This window comes from Agelaius tricolor, unplaced genomic scaffold (genome assembly GCF_023055355.1).
Source record: "Agelaius tricolor isolate 1412-34295 unplaced genomic scaffold, bAgeTri1.0.p SCAF_14, whole genome shotgun sequence".
Lineage (NCBI taxonomy): Eukaryota > Metazoa > Chordata > Aves > Passeriformes > Icteridae > Agelaius > Agelaius tricolor.
In genome coordinates this window covers 11,474,991-11,493,402 of record NW_027269274.1, presented here as the reverse complement: position 1 = coordinate 11,493,402, position 18,412 = coordinate 11,474,991, and the positions used below count along the sequence as shown (strand labels likewise).

Here is an 18,412-nt window from a genome sequence, read left to right as displayed (position 1 = left end):
ACCTACCTTAGTTCATCTAAAGACGAAACAAATAAGATGAACAAGAGAAAATACACTTCTCAGATGCCTGATTTTTTGGAGGGAATAATTTTAGTTATTCTTGCACAATAAGTAACTAAGTACCCCATCTGCATTTCTACTGTCCTCACAAACAGCATGACCAGCGCTCTGCAGAAAATAAGTTCCCATATCCATTTTACAGAGGTGGGCATCAATGTAGATAATATTTCAGTGACTTAACAGGGTCTAGAAGAGCTTCTGAAAGACCTTGATCTTTCCAGGTAATAACAAAACTATGTTCTCAGAGAGTGCAGAGTTCAAGTCAGCTTCGGTTGAAGTGAGGCTTAAGAAAGAAAACTAGATGATGGATTGCTTACTTAAGCAAAAACTAAGAAATTTAGGCAAAACTTCTGTGTGGGGTCTAAGTTTCAGCTTGTCCTTATGGAATGCTGTTTTGGGAATGAATTCACCATGAGGGCATGGATCACTCCTAACTGTCAGACTCAAGCTATAGGCACTAAAATATCAGTTTTCACAGAAAATAGTATAAGAGAACTGGCTCCTACACATCTGAATGGGGGCCATGTACAGCCTAATAAAAGCAATTTTGTGGTCCAAAAAGGATGGAGTCTCTCTGATTGACATGAACAAGGCCCTTGAGAAATCTCAGAATGATCAACCAAAACACAAGAAAACTGCATGACTCCCACTCAAAGGAGAAGAAATTGATCTAAACAGAACACACTAGAGCTAATGAACAGCCCAGCTTTTTGAAAGGATCAAAAGTAATCAGATCAGTTTAGCCAAAATGCAGTACAAGGGTGTTAGCAGGCTCCTCATTCACTGCTGGGGTTGTCAGTTTAGCAGCACTTGATCCAGACCTCAAATTACCTTTTGGTTAAGAAATATGAGCTAGAACAGGCAGGACTGGCAAGGACTCAATAGTCAAGAAGACAGTCTCATTTTTTAAAATGTGCCTTGTAAAGCAGTGCAGGGTTGAGATTTACCAAAGATCTTGCAGTATTTTCTGATTCTGTGCAATGAGATCCTCTCACATAGCTGACTATGAAATACAAAAAGATAGGAATTTGATACATTCTCTCTCCTGTCCTTTACCAGAAAAAGTATACAAATGCATATCAGAAATGTATGGCTTAGATGCTCCTTAGAGGACTCACCATTGACAAGCAACACTTTCCTGGAGGGGGAAGTGGATGATCCAAGTCTTGCAGACTGATTACACCATCTTGGAAAAGCACTTGTACCAGACACACAAATGGCAATAAAGAACTGTAACACTTATGAGGAGTGGAAACCCAACAACTGGAACTTCAGCTAGCACAGCATGCACAGCAGGAGATGTGAGCAAGACTCCATGTTCTGGCGTTGACAATGGGAAATAAGCAGATCCACTGTACTCTTTTTCCTTATATGTTGTCTATAGTGTAAACTGATGTTTTTAACCTGTTTTTGGACACAACAGCGGGAGAATTTGTGAGGAATCCCACAGGACTTCCAGTATCTTGTTTAAACTCAGCTTCCCCAAGCCCCTGGATTCCTTCTGGGTGCTCATCTAGCAAAACTGGCCTTCCTACAGATTGCAGTCCTAAAATCCTTCCCTTTCTGCCAGGCTTGGCAGGTTAGCTCCCAGTACTAGGCTCTATCTAAAAATAATTCTATTTATATCCTTAACAAGTTTAAAACTCATGTGTTTGTAAATGAAGAGCTTTCCAGCTCACTGTGGATATTAAACTAAAAGGGAAACATGAAGGGGGTTTGAAACTGCTAATAAGGTAGCATTCCTCTGCTGCCTTTCATCCCTCATTTCACAAGATCCCAGAGCACTTTGCAGATGTAAACACAGAGCTGCTCTCCCAGCACTGAGAGGCAAACAGTGCTGGGGTGGACTGTGGCTTCACCACTGCATCACCCCACGAGCTGTGACAAGCTCTCATTTTGCTTTACCACCCCATGGCTGTTCAGCTGCAGAGTCCAACAGGCAAGGAGAGTGCTATTGCCCAGAAATGCCTTGTACACACCAAGAACTGCCCTGGTGCAGATGGTTCACTTTTCCATAGTCAGTTACTTGCAACCAGCTAATACAGGATTTAAGAGACAGAGCTATTTTCAGCTGAGCCAGAAACATACACAGAAAGGACACCAGTGCCTCAGGCTTTGGTCAACAGATTGGAGTTGATGGCTCTGTCCCAGACATTAAATGCATTGTAGTTTTCACCAGAAGCTGTGTTGCAAGCCTGATGCAAACCCTTCAGTCTCAGTTCCAGTGCAAACCCCCTTTTTTAGGTGGGGAGACTCAGCTTTGATTCCAAGCAAAGGATGCCACCTACTGAATCCTTGCTACCATGAGCACAGCTTTGACCCTCCTGGCTCCAGACCTCTGGCATGATCACAAGCCAGACTGCAGTCCCAAAATAAATTCCAAGGAAAAGTAGAAAACAGGCTTGTAAAAACGAAGCTTTTCTCCCTGCTACTCTCTCCACAGCCCGAAGATGTATTACTCACCAAACATCTGCACAGCCGTAATAATTTCTAGTTTTGTAACACTGACAACCTTAGGAGTATTAAAAAAACCTCCTTACATCTTTATTCCATTTTGGATTCATTATAATACAGTCTGACAATATATGCTAGTACAGTACATTCTGCAACATTTAACCCCTGCTCCCAGCTGCCGTTCTTAACTTCACGGCTTAATGACACAGAGTCAGTAGATCACAATATGACCCTGTTAATATTTTTTTAATGCCATTTTTACAAATTACAGCATAATGCACTGATTATGAGGATGAAAGGAAAGTCTCTACGTCTGTCTGGAAACCAAATAAAAGAATGTTTGAACATCTGTTCATCCTACAAATGTCTTTTAAAGCTTTGATTTTCCCATAATCATTTTGTTCCACCATTTCACCCTTTTTCGAATGTGTATCCAACAGCCTCAGGACAGTAGCCAGAGATCTGCAGTAATAGCACATTATAATCAAAGTTCTTGGGCACACTTAGGTTCTCCCTTTAGAATTCTACACTGGGAGAAACACAAAACCAAGCCCCAGTCTTCAACAGATCCCTCCCCAGCTGTGTATCCTACACAGACCTCTGCAGCAGGAGCAAAGGGAGAGGACAAGGCTTTGTGACAGGGGCTTTCTGCAGCGGATTCCAAGGCACAAGGGCATGGCAGGGGGCAGGTGAAGGCACTGCCTGCTCCTGTGGGTCCATCAGAACTGCCCAGGGTCAAAGCCTGAACAGAGGCAGCTCCTCAGTGCACTCAGGAGCTGGGATGAGCTGCAGACCAAGAGCCTTCCCCTCTCACTGGGCTCCCAGCAACCATCCTGGGAGCCCTGCCACGGATCTCCAGGCAAGAGCAGAGCCAAAGCAGGGAGCAGCAATGAGCAAAGAAGGAAATTGGAGCACTGAGGCAGAGATCAGGTCTTAAACTGAGAAGATGGAAGAAAAATGCCAAGCTAGTACGCTAGTCTGGAAATGAAATGGAAGACAGGAGGAAGATTTTAAAAATACGTTTACAAGAGACTGGATGAGAAAGGGATGTAGGTCCAACTCTGGAATTATTGCTGCTCACTGCCTTGGAGTACCCAAGCAAATAAACCATGAGACTCCCTGCACTAGGAGTCCTTTCAGCCAAGCAGAGGACTGCAAATCTAAGTGTTCAGGGTTAATGAGTTTTCAAAGGGATCAAGTTCCATAACAACAGACTCTCTGATCCTGTTAAGGGCAATCCATGGTGTGGGGGGGGGAACATTCATCAGATAGGCTTTTGTGAAAATACATATCCCCATTTACACTGACAACCTCCTCTCCAGAACTACTCGAAAGGTTCTTAGAAATGAGAAAAGACAAAATCCTTAAGTGCAAGGATAACAACTCTGGAAGCACTTTTCCTGATCACTCCCCTTTTCTTTCCCATACTCCAAATTAGCAACCCATTTAAAATTTGGCAAGGACACTAGAACTATACAGATACAAGTATAAGTTCCTTAATAACTAGGAGCATTTAATTAGGTTTTTTATACCCATAATTCTTAGACTAACCTGGGATGATAGTAACACTGTTCCTTCAATGTCATCTGTTCCTCTGTTCATCACTGCAGTATCTTAGGCAGAGGTAACAGTACAAAACAGGATTTGATAAAGGCTTAAAAGAAAGATAACATTATAAATATTCTTTCCAAAGACTGCTTTTGGGGGTGTTTGGGAAGAAGAGAGAAATGGGGAGGGAGAGGTGACAGGGGTGTGAAATGCATTTTTTCCATTACAGAAGGAAACATTTTCCAGCAAGGCTGGCAGCACAAGTTCTGTTAAGCCAATAGCTAAAGTTGCCTGCCTAATTCCTCTGGGATCACACTGAAAGCCTTCCCCATCATCTTAAGGGATGTGCTAAAGCTTTGCTGGGACTCACTCAGCAGAAACTGTTTGGGATTATTACACAAAGCACTAATTCTGTTCTGATTTAAAGGGGGACCATCAGCCTAGTTTAGATACCAGGCTTGCTCTGTCTCACAAGTGCCCAGCTGTAAATATCCTCTCAATTGCTGATAACTTTGCCATTTGTAGCCACTTTGGCTACCTAGAAATTAAAAGGGAAAGACTGGAAAAAAATCAGGATCATGTTAACATGATGGACTCATGCCCATCAAGGGATATAATAATATGATTAATGAGAATGAATGCAGCAATTATTTACCTCCTTGTGCAGCATGCACTTACATTGTACACATGGTCACCATCAAAGGGGTCACAGGCTGCCATTCAGCATCAACAAGCAGGTACTCTTTTTGTTCAAAAGGCAGGAACCAACATTTGCCATGCTGCCAAGCCTGAGTCCAATTTCTGTTCCAGACTGCAGCTTTCATACCTGTGGAACTGCTGTTAGTTTTCACGTGAAGGTGTCCTATACTTTGTATGCAACAAGGAAGGGATATTACCAGTGCTCTCCTTTTCATGAGCCTAGGACATGAAATTGAGAGAAAGAGCTAAAGCAGCCATGAAATCCCTATTAAAAACTAATGGTTTCTAAAGCATCTTGGAGACACTCATTTTACAAGGCTTATGCAGCAATCTTCTATCATTATTTTAATGAAACAAAGCCCTTGACTGTTTCCAGAGGCAACTTTTTCTTTCACACACAAAAGGCATTTTGGTTACAAAAAAATAAAAAAAGGAAAAAGAAAACAGTTTTGGAATAGGATTCATTGCAGAACAGGCAGAAAAATCAAAAAAGTTACATAAAACATCACTGAAGATAAATTCTGAACCTTTGGAACAGCAAACAGAACAATTAAGACTCTCAGCTACACAGATCATTATGTTTAATATGAAAAACATTTCTAGATATAAACTGTATTTATAAAAAACATCCATACCATCTCTCAGATACCATCTTACACATTTGCAACTGAAGGAATGTGAAACATCCATTTTAGCTTTCACCTATTAAATAGTATGCCTGTGGTCTCCCACTCTGCTCAAGGAAGTAAGCCTAAAATAATCAGCTTCACTTTGTGGATCACATGAAATTCACATCCTGACTTGGTGGCAAACTTCTAAATCAAGAGAAACTTCAACACAATTATCCAGGCAAACAGTGCAATTAGAATGTGCACCCAGGGGTGCTCCTCTGGCAGGTGGGCCAGATGAGATGCCACAAGGATGCACATCACAGAGATGACAAAATAAGCAAATTTGAACAGAAAAATATGAGATTGCAGAGATTTTGGAAGGGGGCACAGTCAGCACAAGCTTCCAGGCTCTGTTTGTGACGAAGGAACAGGTTTAATGTGTTTGGACAAGAAACACATTCCACCTCAATGCATTTCAGGGTCTGGACTTTAAGGTGTAATGAAAGGCCTCTCTTGTTTCCTCAGGATTGAATCATTTTCTTCTGTGTGTCAAAAACATATCTTTTAAAGATAAGAGAGATAGTAACAGGTTGGGCTGAATCATTCTTGCTGCTTTCATCCTCTTTGGTCATATCCCCCTTCCCTCCCTTGGATTTCTTCTTGGAGGCAGCAGTTAGCAGCATCTTGGTATCTGGCTTCAGCCCATCTGTAAAAGAATAAGAACCCACATGACTAACACACTCAACATCACATTTCAGAGAATTAGAAAAAATGAGCAGGCATGTTTTCATCTGAAATCAACCAAAGAAAATAAAGTAAATCAAATGCATTAGGGAAGTCAAATTTCTGCATAAGACTCCTGCAGTATGGTAGTTTACATAGAAAATAAGAGAAGTCTTTAAACATAAAGTTCATAACAGTGATACCACAAATCCAATGCAGAATCCTGAATCCTTCAGTGTCCATCTACAGCTTTTAAAGTATTAAACACATGCAAGAATTTAAACAAGCCAGACCAGCTTGCCTGGTCTAAGTCTTTTAGACTTGGCAGGCCTTTCCTATTATTTAGACACATACCCAAAGTTTCTTGTCATCACTAGGAATATTCACAAAAATATAAGTCATGAATAAAATTATAGAGATAATAATAAATTAAAATATATTTATATATACTAAAATGATAGAGAGTAACAGGGCTCAGAAGATTCTTGAATTTCTTTAAATCTATTTTCTGGATTTACCTGAAGCACACTGCTTTTTTATAACTTGCACATTGTAAATTATACAGGTCTTGTTTTTGTTTGTTGTGGTTTTGTTTTGTTTTTATTTTGTTAAGAAAAAGTATTTGTTAGGGATTTCAACTTGCACTGCTTATTGCTTAAGGGCATGAGAATTAAGCTGCATAGTATTTTGGGGATCTGTTTCTCCAGGCATTTGTGCCAAACAAAAATATTTCTCCTTTTCCTCCTAAACAGCCAGGGTTTGTTACACCTTTATTTTTTCTTATAACTTAACACATTGGTAACATTTTAGATAAGAAAAGCAAGATAGCAAAGTCCAAAGAAATGCTGTAAAACAAGAGAGATGCAGCTCATAAAAGACCACTCCTGAAGAAGCACTTGCATAAAGCAACAAACTCCTTAAAGCTTTTTCAGTGCCACCTGAATATGCTACAATGTGGTTTTCAGGCATTGGGCCAAAATCCGTTCAGGTATTTTTAACCTGTGGTGTCATATAACCTTATCTCAAACACTTAATCAGCCTCTCTCTCTCCATACTGAAATTCAGATGCGGATTCTCGTATCACAGCCTGACAAAAAGATTGAGATGCTTATGATTTACTGGAGACAGGAGGTCTGCAGGCACAGGTGAACTGCTCCAGCTCACACACATCCAGGGCCACTCTCAGCTGATGGCAAGGGGACCCAGCCCCAGAGCCCAGCGTCTCATCTTGCTGTGCCAGGCAGCAAATTGTCCCAGCAGCATTCCCACTGCACGGCCCAGGGAAGGGAGGAAATGAGGATGAGGAAGTGTTGAAGCAAAACCAGGATGCTCCCAATTGCCATTTCCCAGCCAGAGGCTGTAAACCATCCCTAAGGCCCTGCCCTGGGGAGACTTTTACAGAGAGAGGGGTCTTTTATTTGGAAAAAACCAAAAAGACAATGAAAAACACAACAAAACCAACAAAACAACACACAAAAAAACAACCAACCAACCAAAAAAAACCCAACCAAAAACCAAATGAAACAAAAAACCCAAACAAACAACCACCCCCCCCCAAAAAAAAAAAAAATAAAAAAGAAAAAGAAAGGGAGAAAAGTGAAAAGTGCAAGAGTCCAAAAGAGGAGAAAATCAAAATGTTATGTATATAACTAAATAAATTACAGCCCTCACTAAGGCTGCAGGAGTCCAGCATCAAGCACAATCAACTTTGTACAGTTCTGCAAGATCATGCATTTCAGTCATGGCAGCTGCTGTTTTCTTTTTCCAGATGGCAGGACACAAAAAAAGCAATGATTATTTCATTGTGAAAATAATTGAGACTGTTCTTCCTTGATGGCTGAGAAGTCTGATAATGACTATCTTTGCACACGTAAGGTTCAATTAATCAAACTAGGTAATATGGTGTGGCGGGACCACATATTTATTATATGATTTTATTACATTGTAGAGTCATGTTTGATGCAGCTGTTTCGATTTTTTAATTGGATGCTTTCATATAAATCCCATTAATATCATTACCCTTACAATCACTCCATCTTCACTATGAAAAATAATTTATCACTACATGAAAAGCAACTTATTTCCTATTTGGAAAGCTCTGAGACCATTGTGAGTGCTGCTAGAAAAAAATAGCAACAGTCAAAAAAGGGGAAAACAAAAACAGCAGAGTGAGTGACCTCACACAGCCCCACTTGCTACCTTTGCAGAATTTATTTAATATTTTATGTTTTCTACTGTTTTGATCAATCTAATTGTAACTGTCCCTGCACAGGGTTTCCTCTGCTTTCCTGAGACGACCATTTATTTTTTGGACAAAGAAACATTTCATTTTGCTTTCTAGTTGGTTTCCCTTTCTGGGTCTTATCACTATTACAAATGTTGCTGTTACTGGCACAGCACTGTTTAAGAAAGATGTTTAACTAAATCCTTTCAGAAAGACACATTTTAATTAAAGCAAACAAATCCTAAAACACTTTTATTTATGTTAGCAGGCTTTGCGAGACGCTAATTTCCAAAAAATGGTAATTGGCGGAAAGGAGAGAGGAAGGGAGGAGATGTGGCATTAAAATTGCAGCCAAAATTTTCCCTTATGCGTATCTGAAGAACCCAGGCTGCCTCTGCCCACAGGGACATGGCAGTGGTTGGCCTCTCACCCCACAGGGACCCTGGGATGCTGCAGCAAGTTGGGGAAGACTCAGCCACGAGGGTGAATAACCACCGTGGATAAACTGAGCTTCAAACCCACCAGTGACATCAGCTTGGATGGCCCAACACAGCTGAAACCTGGCACAGCATCTGTGGCATTCAAACAAACATCTCATGTCTGAAAAATTCTGGCTTTGAGAAAAAAAGACATGCTGCATGTGGAATTCTGTTGGGGAAAACGCATTTAAAACTGAGCCATCTCACCTCCTCCATCCTATCACTAACTTCCACGTAGAAGAAGTAAAGGTATACCTCACCTGCAGCACTTAACACCTATTTGGACTAAATAAGGTATTCCAGGTAAGAATTTACAGAAAAAATGGCAGAACGTGGCAGTTTCTACTGGTGAAGTGACAGGCTGACAGCCAGAGGCAGCTCAGGTATTATTAAACTCACATGGTATCTAAATTACCTAATCAGATCCCATGGCCCTCATTCTGCAAACAGATTAGGTGGCTGGCATCATACCCTGACAAATGGCATTTTCTGTTTTTCTGCTCTGGTGCCAGCAGGTCTCAGGGCTGAGGAGGCTCTGAGACAGGGAGCAGCACAAAGGGGCAGGCAGAGAGAGACAGGCACAATCGGGGTTTCATCTACCTCCGCGGATTTCTCACATTACACACAATGCATACTTTACATTTTACAAAACCAAGGAAATGAAGGGAAATATATCTGTCACCAAAGAAGACATCAGAGCTTTAATAGCTGAAATGACGGATATTTTTAGATGGAGGTCTAGTTTAACTTACTTACATTAAGGGTCTAATCTCTGCTGAACAATAGCTATGTTAGCTTGAACACATAGTGAGAAATCTGTTCCATTAATTAAGTGCTGCCTGTACTACTCGGATTTGTAGCAAACGTTAATAGATTTTTTTTCTTCCTCTGTTGGACAATTACTTTATTTTGCCAAGTTGCTAATGGATTAAATTGAAAAGGTCCATGTGTTAAAAAAAAGACTTGAGCTTTAAAGTTCTAAAACATGCCTTGCATACAACAATGGAAAATACCTATGTATTAACATTATTAATGGGCCATCCTCAAAGGCACATAAGACATGTGAAAGCTTAGCAAATTCATTCCTTCCCATCAAAACCATGTCTGTAAGAAGAAGTGCCCAGACAAGGTCTTATGCAAAATGTACTTTTAGCATCCAATAACTCAGGTTAGATATGAGAATCTAGTTGCAAAATAGTGTAATTTACTTCATTCTTTTCAACTACTGTTAATAATTAACAGATAAAAATATAGACTCTAATATCCTTTGTCTCAGAATGGCTTGAAGAATTTAGTCCAAACTGATCCATTTGTAAATGATATTAATAAAAAAATGCATTTTCAAATTCAAATGAAAAGCAATACCAAATCAGGAAAAACAATTTCCAAGTCTAAAAACAATTTCACATGCACAAAATAAAGGTAAAACACAGTATTTTATACAGTTTTCACAAATAAAAAGCTAACAGCTTCATGATTTGCAGTACTTTACACAGTTAAATGAATGACAGTGTCGAGTTTTACAATTGCTCACACAAGAAATTTGCATGGAAACACACAGATTTTAACCACTCCATACATTAATTCCACGTTGTAGAACTCTGAACACCTCCTTGTGTGCAGATTAAAATCCAGTTTTATCTGTACACAAGGAATGCAGCTCCCCTCCCTCCCTGCCTGCAGGGAAGTGACTCCCATGGACACAAGTTCTGCCCCGAAGGCTCCCTGGAGCTGCTGTGCCCGGGACAGGCTCCAGAGCAGCCAGCCTGGAATGCCAGCCCCGACACAGAGCACAGCACCCACACACAGCACCCTAATCAGGCTTACTTCTGCTTTGTCTTTACTCCTGCTTCAGCTGGAAGGAGGATGAAAGCTGATGCAGTATCTGCTCCTCTCATTCCTTTTGCTCACCCAACACAGGGTGAAGGAGCGCCTCTGTGCTTTTGCCACATGTAAATATTTATTTCATCTATTACCTGTAGCCTTGGACTATACTTTGCCTTTTACACTTTTAACTTCTCCACTACACATTCTCCTTCACTTAATACTGCCATTACTTATCAACATACATCCCTTGTCAGATTTGTTGACTTTTTTCCTTATAAGCCTTCTGCTTCCCTGCTCCTTCTCTAGGTCTCCAAGAACAGTCCCTGTTCTTTCTTTCTAAAGTCCAGCTCCTTCTTCCTTGACTCACAACTGCACTTGCTATTCAGCCCTTCAGGAGTTTTATCTCTCTCTCCCCCTTTTCCAACTTAACTTTTCAGATTTCCCAACTCTGCATTTCCATTTCCTATTTTCACAGTTCTCTTCAATATTTAAGAATAGTCCTGTCTCCTTCAAAGCTAATGAAACATTGTGTTTGAATGCAAGATTTTAAAGATTGAATGCCAGACACACTTTAGATGAGAAGCAGGATAATACAGTATCTCCTTGTAGCCCAGCCAGAGACAGGAGCAATTTTTAAGCAACTGATAACCCATCATTGAAAACAGGTGTAATAATATAGGTGCAGGGCAGGCTTTCCAGCACAGCCAGGGACAATAATTTATTTCACTGAACTTCAACAACTCCCTTCTCTTGTGCACACTTGTAAAAAAAGCCTATTACAAACTCTGCTGGTGAACATGGAAGTATCTGCATGGATGATTACACAGTTTTCTAACAGCACAGGAATTGTAATGGGGGAAAAAAAATAATGTTAAAAGCTTTCTCCCAATTAATGAGAACTTTGCTTTCAGGCCAAAATGAAAAGTTCATCCTACCCTGCACTGGTTCTTGCCATGGTTTGCTGGAAAAGTGCTGGCTCAGGATCCTCACCATGCTGTTAGGAAAAAGTACATTGAGGCTACACCAGCAGCTACCCTGGGAATAGAAAATATTCCTTTCTTCATTACATATTAAGAAATTGCTAGACTATTCTTGACTTGCTGATGCTATTGCCAAACCTCCCATTCCATTCAGGAATTTGTGAGCAGAGTTTCAGTGGGAAACTGAACTTGCTTCTCCCTTCTGTAAACAAAATCTCCTATTCCCTTTCTTTGAATGCTGCAGGTAGAAGACTCAGCTACACACAACTTCTTGTTTCCTGTCAACATTCAAATGTTAAAAATGGACTGAACATCAGAGAACAAGTTAAGGCAGCATATTTGATGTAGAAAATAATTTTTATCCGAGGCAAAAGTAACCTTTTAATATGACAGGCAGACATTTTTCTTTCCTCCCAAGGGAAGGAAAAAAAGAGTAAAACTTGAAAGAGGCAAAGTGTTGGGGATAATCCTCACTCACAATGGATTATTCGTAACAGCTGGTTTGCACAATTTCAGGATTTCCTCAAATTGAACTCTCAGAACCTGAACCCTAATTACACAGTTAGAGAGTGTGTGCCTGCATCAACTCTTGCTAACAGAGAGTACAAAAGCTGGTTGACCTGAAAATCAGAAATAATTAGAGGCCCAGATGGAGACGTCCATGCCACAGTCTGATGCAGAGGGGCTTCACCAGAGAGTGCACAAAGCCCAGCCTCTCCCTCAGCTTGCTGCAATGGTGGACCACTGAAAGGAAATAGAAACTTTCTGCCAGTACTGCAGGACACAAGAATCCTGTATTTCAGCACAACACAATTAAAAACAAATTTATTTTTCTTTTCTTGCAACAGCTATATATATTTATCCATCTTGAGAAATATCCATTCTTAAAAAAACATAGATACACGTGTCCAAAGAAGGGTACGAAGTTCAAATAGAGTAGTACTCCCATTTGTTTCACATTCTGATTAACTTTAAAATGAGAATAATAAATTTATCATTGGTTTCCAGCAAAATTAATAGAAATACCAGTGTTATAAGAACTGATTCTCAGAGAGTCCACAATACACTAGAAAGCACACACTTGTTTTCCAACTAGTCCCAAAACACATCAGCAGTTCTACAAAACTGTTTCTATGCACCCTAAGAACTTGAAAAGCTCATGTAATATCTCTAAAGTAACACTCTGGAATTTTGATTTAAACAAAAGCTAGAAGCGTTCCAAAATGAGAGGGTCTGTTTGCCCAGCCTCTCCTGTTACAGTAATCTCTGCAGTCAGGCAGGAAGGACAAGAACAACAAAATATAACATCCTGCTGCTTCAACTCCTTACACCAGTTAGCAACTCTGCTTCTCTTCTCCTCTCCTAAAGATACCCCAAATTCTACCTTTTGACTTTATTAATGCAATTTTGCACCTTCAATATCTCAGCAAAAAAACCAAACCAAACTAAAAACAGAAACCAACAAAACAAAATAAAAAAAAACCCCAAACAAAACCCAAACCCAAAACACTAACAAAACAAAAACCCAAACAAAAAAACCCCAAACTGATCAGGAAAAACAAGATCTCTGTGAGCCTTCTAAGGACACAAGTACTGTGTTACTGTACCCATAAACACTCAAATGCACCCCACCACATCCAGTGGACTGGATGATGAGTCACCTAGAGACTGCTGATCCTGTCTAGCTTGGCATCCCATCTGCCTCTCATGAATGTATTGTGCTTGAGAAAGAGCAGGGGTGGAACTGTGTCCTGAGCTAACTGGAGCCCAGGATCAAGCAGGAATTCTCTACCTGACATCAGGGTCAACACCTATAAACATTTTCATGGCAGAAGATTTAAGTTCTCTTACAGGAGCCAATCTACTCTCCTAGGTATTCATCACCACAACAGCAAATATAATATGATTACCAAGGTGATTTCAGTGTAATAGTTTACCTGAGATTCACTCAAGAATCAAGGGATACATACTCCTTTCCTTGCTACCCTCAGAGCTCAGGTTTTCAGCCTCAATTACTTCCACAGATCCGGCAATGAATTTTACTTATGTAAATCCCTTCATAATTCTCCAGTAATTCTATTTTGGATTCACACCACCTTTTCCACATCTCTTGTCAGCTCTCTCAAATATTCTGCTAGAGTTTCAAACTCCAGAGAAGAGTAATTTTTCTTTTCTGGCCAGTACAAGATCAGTTATTATCACCTTGCCTGGCTTGTGAATATTAATAGGGCTACAGCAAGAAGGTGGCCAGGGAGCAACCAGCCTCCAAGAAGACAAGAAAGGAGATTCCTTCCTCCCAAATGTGCTAAATCCTCAGCATGGTATTTGGGACCTAGACAAAACATCCATAATTCTTTGTTTGGTGACAGAGACAAGGAAAAAAAAAATCTTACAGCCACTTGGAGCAGAAGCAGATTGCCCTATGTCCCAAGCAAACACTGTTGTGACAGCCAGCCTGCATCAGCAGCACTATTCCTGCAGTCTCAGCATGGCAGACTGCTTGGAAATCCTTCACAAATAAAACATCTTCCCATAAATTGGGGAACAGCTGCCCTGTACCACATCAGAGAAGGCTGCAGCTCAGTGGTGAGCAGGACTGAGTCTTGTGTATCAATTTAAGTTTATACAGGCTTTTGGACTGAAAGATATTATTATAAGAAGTGGTACTACTGGAAATAACATGGATTTCATTATGGGCTCCTACTTCGCAGGGAAAGAGCCAATCTTCCCTGATGAGGAAGACAGAAGCTGTTTTAATTTAAGCAGCTGACCTGGGTGAAGTTCAGGCCGAAGCTGTATTTGGAAAACTCTCCCATCAAGCTGGACACAACCCTTTCAAGCTCAGTGCCAATTCCACACAATGGCTTGAACTGCGCTCTCTGGCAGTCCTTAAAGGCACATTTTGTATCTTGGCTTTTGCTGCAAGCAATCAAGAAAGAATGCAAGAAAACAAAACTGTTTCCCAAGCACTGTTTGCTGGTGCCATAATTAATATAATCAAACAATTCCACAAATTGCTTCCAATTGCTGGCGTCACTTTCATGTGCAGAGCCAGACTTTCAAAGAAGGGCCCTTCTTGTCCTACATCCTTACACTGGTAACCCCCCTTTCACACAATAGTAAACAAGACCTCACTAAATAGTAGAGGGTAATTTGTACTGTAATAGGTCCCCAAGGCACCATGGACACAATTTGAAATGCCATCTAATTTTTCTTTTTAATTAAAAAAGCAGTTACTATATTTAAACAACAACACAAAAAAGTTCAGAGGGGACAGATTGGAGTTTCCCACAGCTCCCTAGGAGTTTTCTCAAGGTCAGGAAGAGTTTTATAGGCTCAATTGGTACACATTTTTTTCTTTAATTAGTCTGCCATACCTTCTACATGAAGTCAGCGTCTTGATTTTCAGTCTGATATTTTTCATATTGCTAAATGGAGCACAGACTCCAGCACCACACCGTAGCTGCTGAGTGGGTATCAGTGGTACACTTCCCCGTGTTTCCCTCTCCTCTCTTCATCCTAAACCTGTCATCCACACTGAGGAGACCCAGCATAACACAGTGCATTGAGTATGCAATTCATTCAGCTTTATATTGCTCAATTTCCAGCGAGATGACCAGGATATAGTATCTGTTTTCCCAAATTTACATAATACGACCACATTTTTTAACCTTGTATTTCAAAAATAAAATGCAACTATTAAACAGCAAGTACAAATGGACCACTCTCATTTGAAACCACACAGCAGGAGAGATTTCTGAACTTGATAAATCCCCATCATGTATCACACCACTGCTCTGCATCCATCTCATTACTTAAGTAAATCTACACAAGCCCACACACACTTTAGAAGAATATTTGCAGTTCCCACTGTGGGTTTGCCAAAATACACCAACATACCCCCTTCAGCCCTAAATGACAGCATGGAGATGAAGTGACATACTCTAGGTCTTCATTTCTTGGCTAGTTGGCCATCCTTCAGCAGAAAGCAGTTGAGAGTACCAAACCTGACCTCATTTTATAGCCCAACACAGCTGCTGTTGCACAGTGCACCACAACCAATTGCTGGCAAAGTCTTTCTGGAACAACTTCCCTAACAGCTGAGAACTTTCCACCTTGACTCCTGGAACACAACTATGAGTTGTATGCTCTACAAAACTTTGTGTTTCTGTGCAGCAGGGACTAACCTTAATACAGGTTACAGGGAGACTCCAGTGCACCATGCTCTAGGTCTAGCCTACACAAATTAAGTGTACACACAATACAATGGATCAACTGTCAGAGCTAAAAGACAACCACTATGACCATATTTCTGGCCTCAAATCCAACACTGTTCCACTAGCCTAGAGGAAATTTTCAAATTAATTTCTGCATGGACTTACAGTAACAAGGTACATACAGTAACAAGGTTGCAATTATGCCAGCTGATGTATCATATCAACAATTATTACAACTCTCTTTTCATTTGATGGCCACTAAAGGTCCACAGAGCCACTGAGATCATGCCTAAGTGCTGTAGCATACCTGCAGGGAGAGGCACCACTCACACTGGTGCTGTGATTTCAGTCCACGCATTCTTCAAACTCCCTGAAGCAAAAACTGAATGCATGGAAAATGCCCAGTGCATAACAGGAACAACTATGAAAAAATGATGGGACTAATAAGGAATCAAATTATTTATGCATGTAAATATAATGTTGGAAGCCTGGGATTATAGGCAGGCTCTTCTTACAATTCAGCAGTAGAAAAATTACAGGCAGGTCAGCGTGAAATACCCAAGACCATTCAAAACACTCAGAACAGTGTCTTGAAATCACAATTACTGTCACTGGATCTCCTAAGCTCTCTCTCTTCTGGCAGAGCACTAAGAAACATGCAGACATAAACACAGAGTGCAATCTGGGAGAGTGTATGACAACTGTTGTACAGGACAGAATTTCACAAGTTTTATTATTGAGGTAGTCCTTGCTGATTAAATTCTCAGATCAAGAGGAGCAGTATCACAAACATGTCCCCAGAGAGTACAGTTAGGTATGTAAAAATAGGAACCACTATGGAACCACTAAACACAGGAGCTTTCATAATTTTGAAAACCATAGAATATCCCTTTGGCACTAAATTCCCATCCAGTGAGGGAGTTTCTCAGCCCAGAGCCACTCAGCAGTGGGCCAGAAGGCACTTTTGATTGTGTTTTTGTCAGCATTCCAGGACCTATTAAACAGTAAATAAACAAAACCAACAATGCTCAAGCTGTGTGCACCAAGGTGAGCAGAAACAACTGAAAACATGTTTTGCATTCAACATAAGAGACTAAAACTTCATCATCCCAGTGAAAAGGGAACAACAACAACAACACGACCTGCAGCAGTGCCCAGGATCTCCTGCAGCAGCCTCTCAGAAATGCATACAATGCAGAAGAGGTCCAGGTTGGCAGACCTGACACAGAATCAAAGGCAATTCATTACAAAGCAGCTCCAAATCAAAGTGCTCAATCCACAGGCCCCTCTGTAATCCTCCCACCTCCCCTGCCACTCTCCATGTGGAGGAGGCACCGCAGCAGCCGGTTAAGCTGGACCAACTCCACTGACACATCCCAGGCATCGGCTGCTCAGCCCTGGTCCAGAGTTTAAGTTTGGCGATATTCATCTTTCCCCAGGCTGCCTTTTTAAAGCAATCCTGAACAATGGGACTTCAGAATAAAGACTAAAACATTTAAATATTTTTTTTTTTAAACTTCTAGGCAAGGGCCTTTAAGGCGATTAGAAGGGGAGGGGGATTGGATAGCAGCTTTTGCTTTTTCATGTTATGTATATTGTGTGTAAACAAATATGCAATTTGCTTTAAAAAGATAAGGTGATTAAATTTTTATCGGGCTTGTACTCTGTTGTCACCACAACAAAGAGAATTAGGAGGAGGAAAGAAAGGCCTTTTTATTTGAATTATGCTCTTACCAGAGGTTCTCTACAGCACAGCTGTAAAGCCACTCAATGTTCTCCAAACAGGCCCTTTGATTACATTTTATTCAACTTGTTTGCATTTGGAGCAATCGAAAGGAAAAGAACGCTCCACATTTTGATGTCTTAATGTTCCTTAATACCTTCTTTAATTTATATTAAGCTTCTTAACTAGGGTGATGAATTCTTCAAAAACAATAAAGACCTAGTGCAGAAATCTTCCACACGCCATGAAAATTGAAATTATAATGTATTCATGGCTTTTTTTTGTTATAAAAAACATTATTTAGAAGAAAGATTTAAAGCATATAAAAAAAATCCCAAAGTTGTATGAAAATTACTTGATCCAGAGAAATAGAGGAAAGTTCAAACTAATTATTACAAGGGAAATAAAATGTTGTAGGAGGTGGAGGAGAATAAACAGCCTGAGAGTTTTGGATTACTATGAAGTTTTCAGTCTTTTAATAAACTATAAATTTCTCCTCTATGGCTTTCTACCAGAAAACCAACCAACCAAAAAAAAAAAAAAAGGCAAAAAACCCAAACAAACAAAAAACCCACCTACTAAAAATTTGTATAATTTTGTTTTACCAAGACAAAATCAAATGTTTGCCAGTTCTTCCTCCTTTATTATTCATATACTTCTTCCCTAAAATGACTCTTCACAGTTCCACAGTGTGCTCCCCTCCCAGTGTCTTTCACAGTCTGCCAAGACCAACAGTGAAACTGCTGCTGCTGATCATGAAGGGACACTCAAACACCCTCAGATGCAGCAGCTCCATGGGACACATACTCCTGGGTGAGGTTCCCAGACTCAAACCCCATCCACAGGAGGACCTCAGTCAAACACCAG

The 18,412-nt window shown here is 40.4% G+C and overlaps 1 protein-coding gene across 3 annotated transcripts in view; it reads right to left on the bottom strand.

Moving 5' to 3' along the window:
- Positions 1 to 2,577: 2,577 nt before the first annotated feature.
- Positions 2,578 to 18,412, bottom strand: part of EEFSEC (eukaryotic elongation factor, selenocysteine-tRNA specific) — a 124,348-nt gene continuing 108,513 nt past the window's right edge. For all 3 annotated transcript variants that reach the window (XM_071439667.1, XM_071439664.1, XM_071439666.1), the window contains exon 7: positions 2,578 to 6,078. In XM_071439667.1, coding sequence (XP_071295768.1) covers positions 5,894 to 6,078 — 185 coding nt within the window. In that variant the 3' untranslated portion in view covers positions 2,578 to 5,893. The remainder of the gene's footprint in view (positions 6,079 to 18,412) is intronic.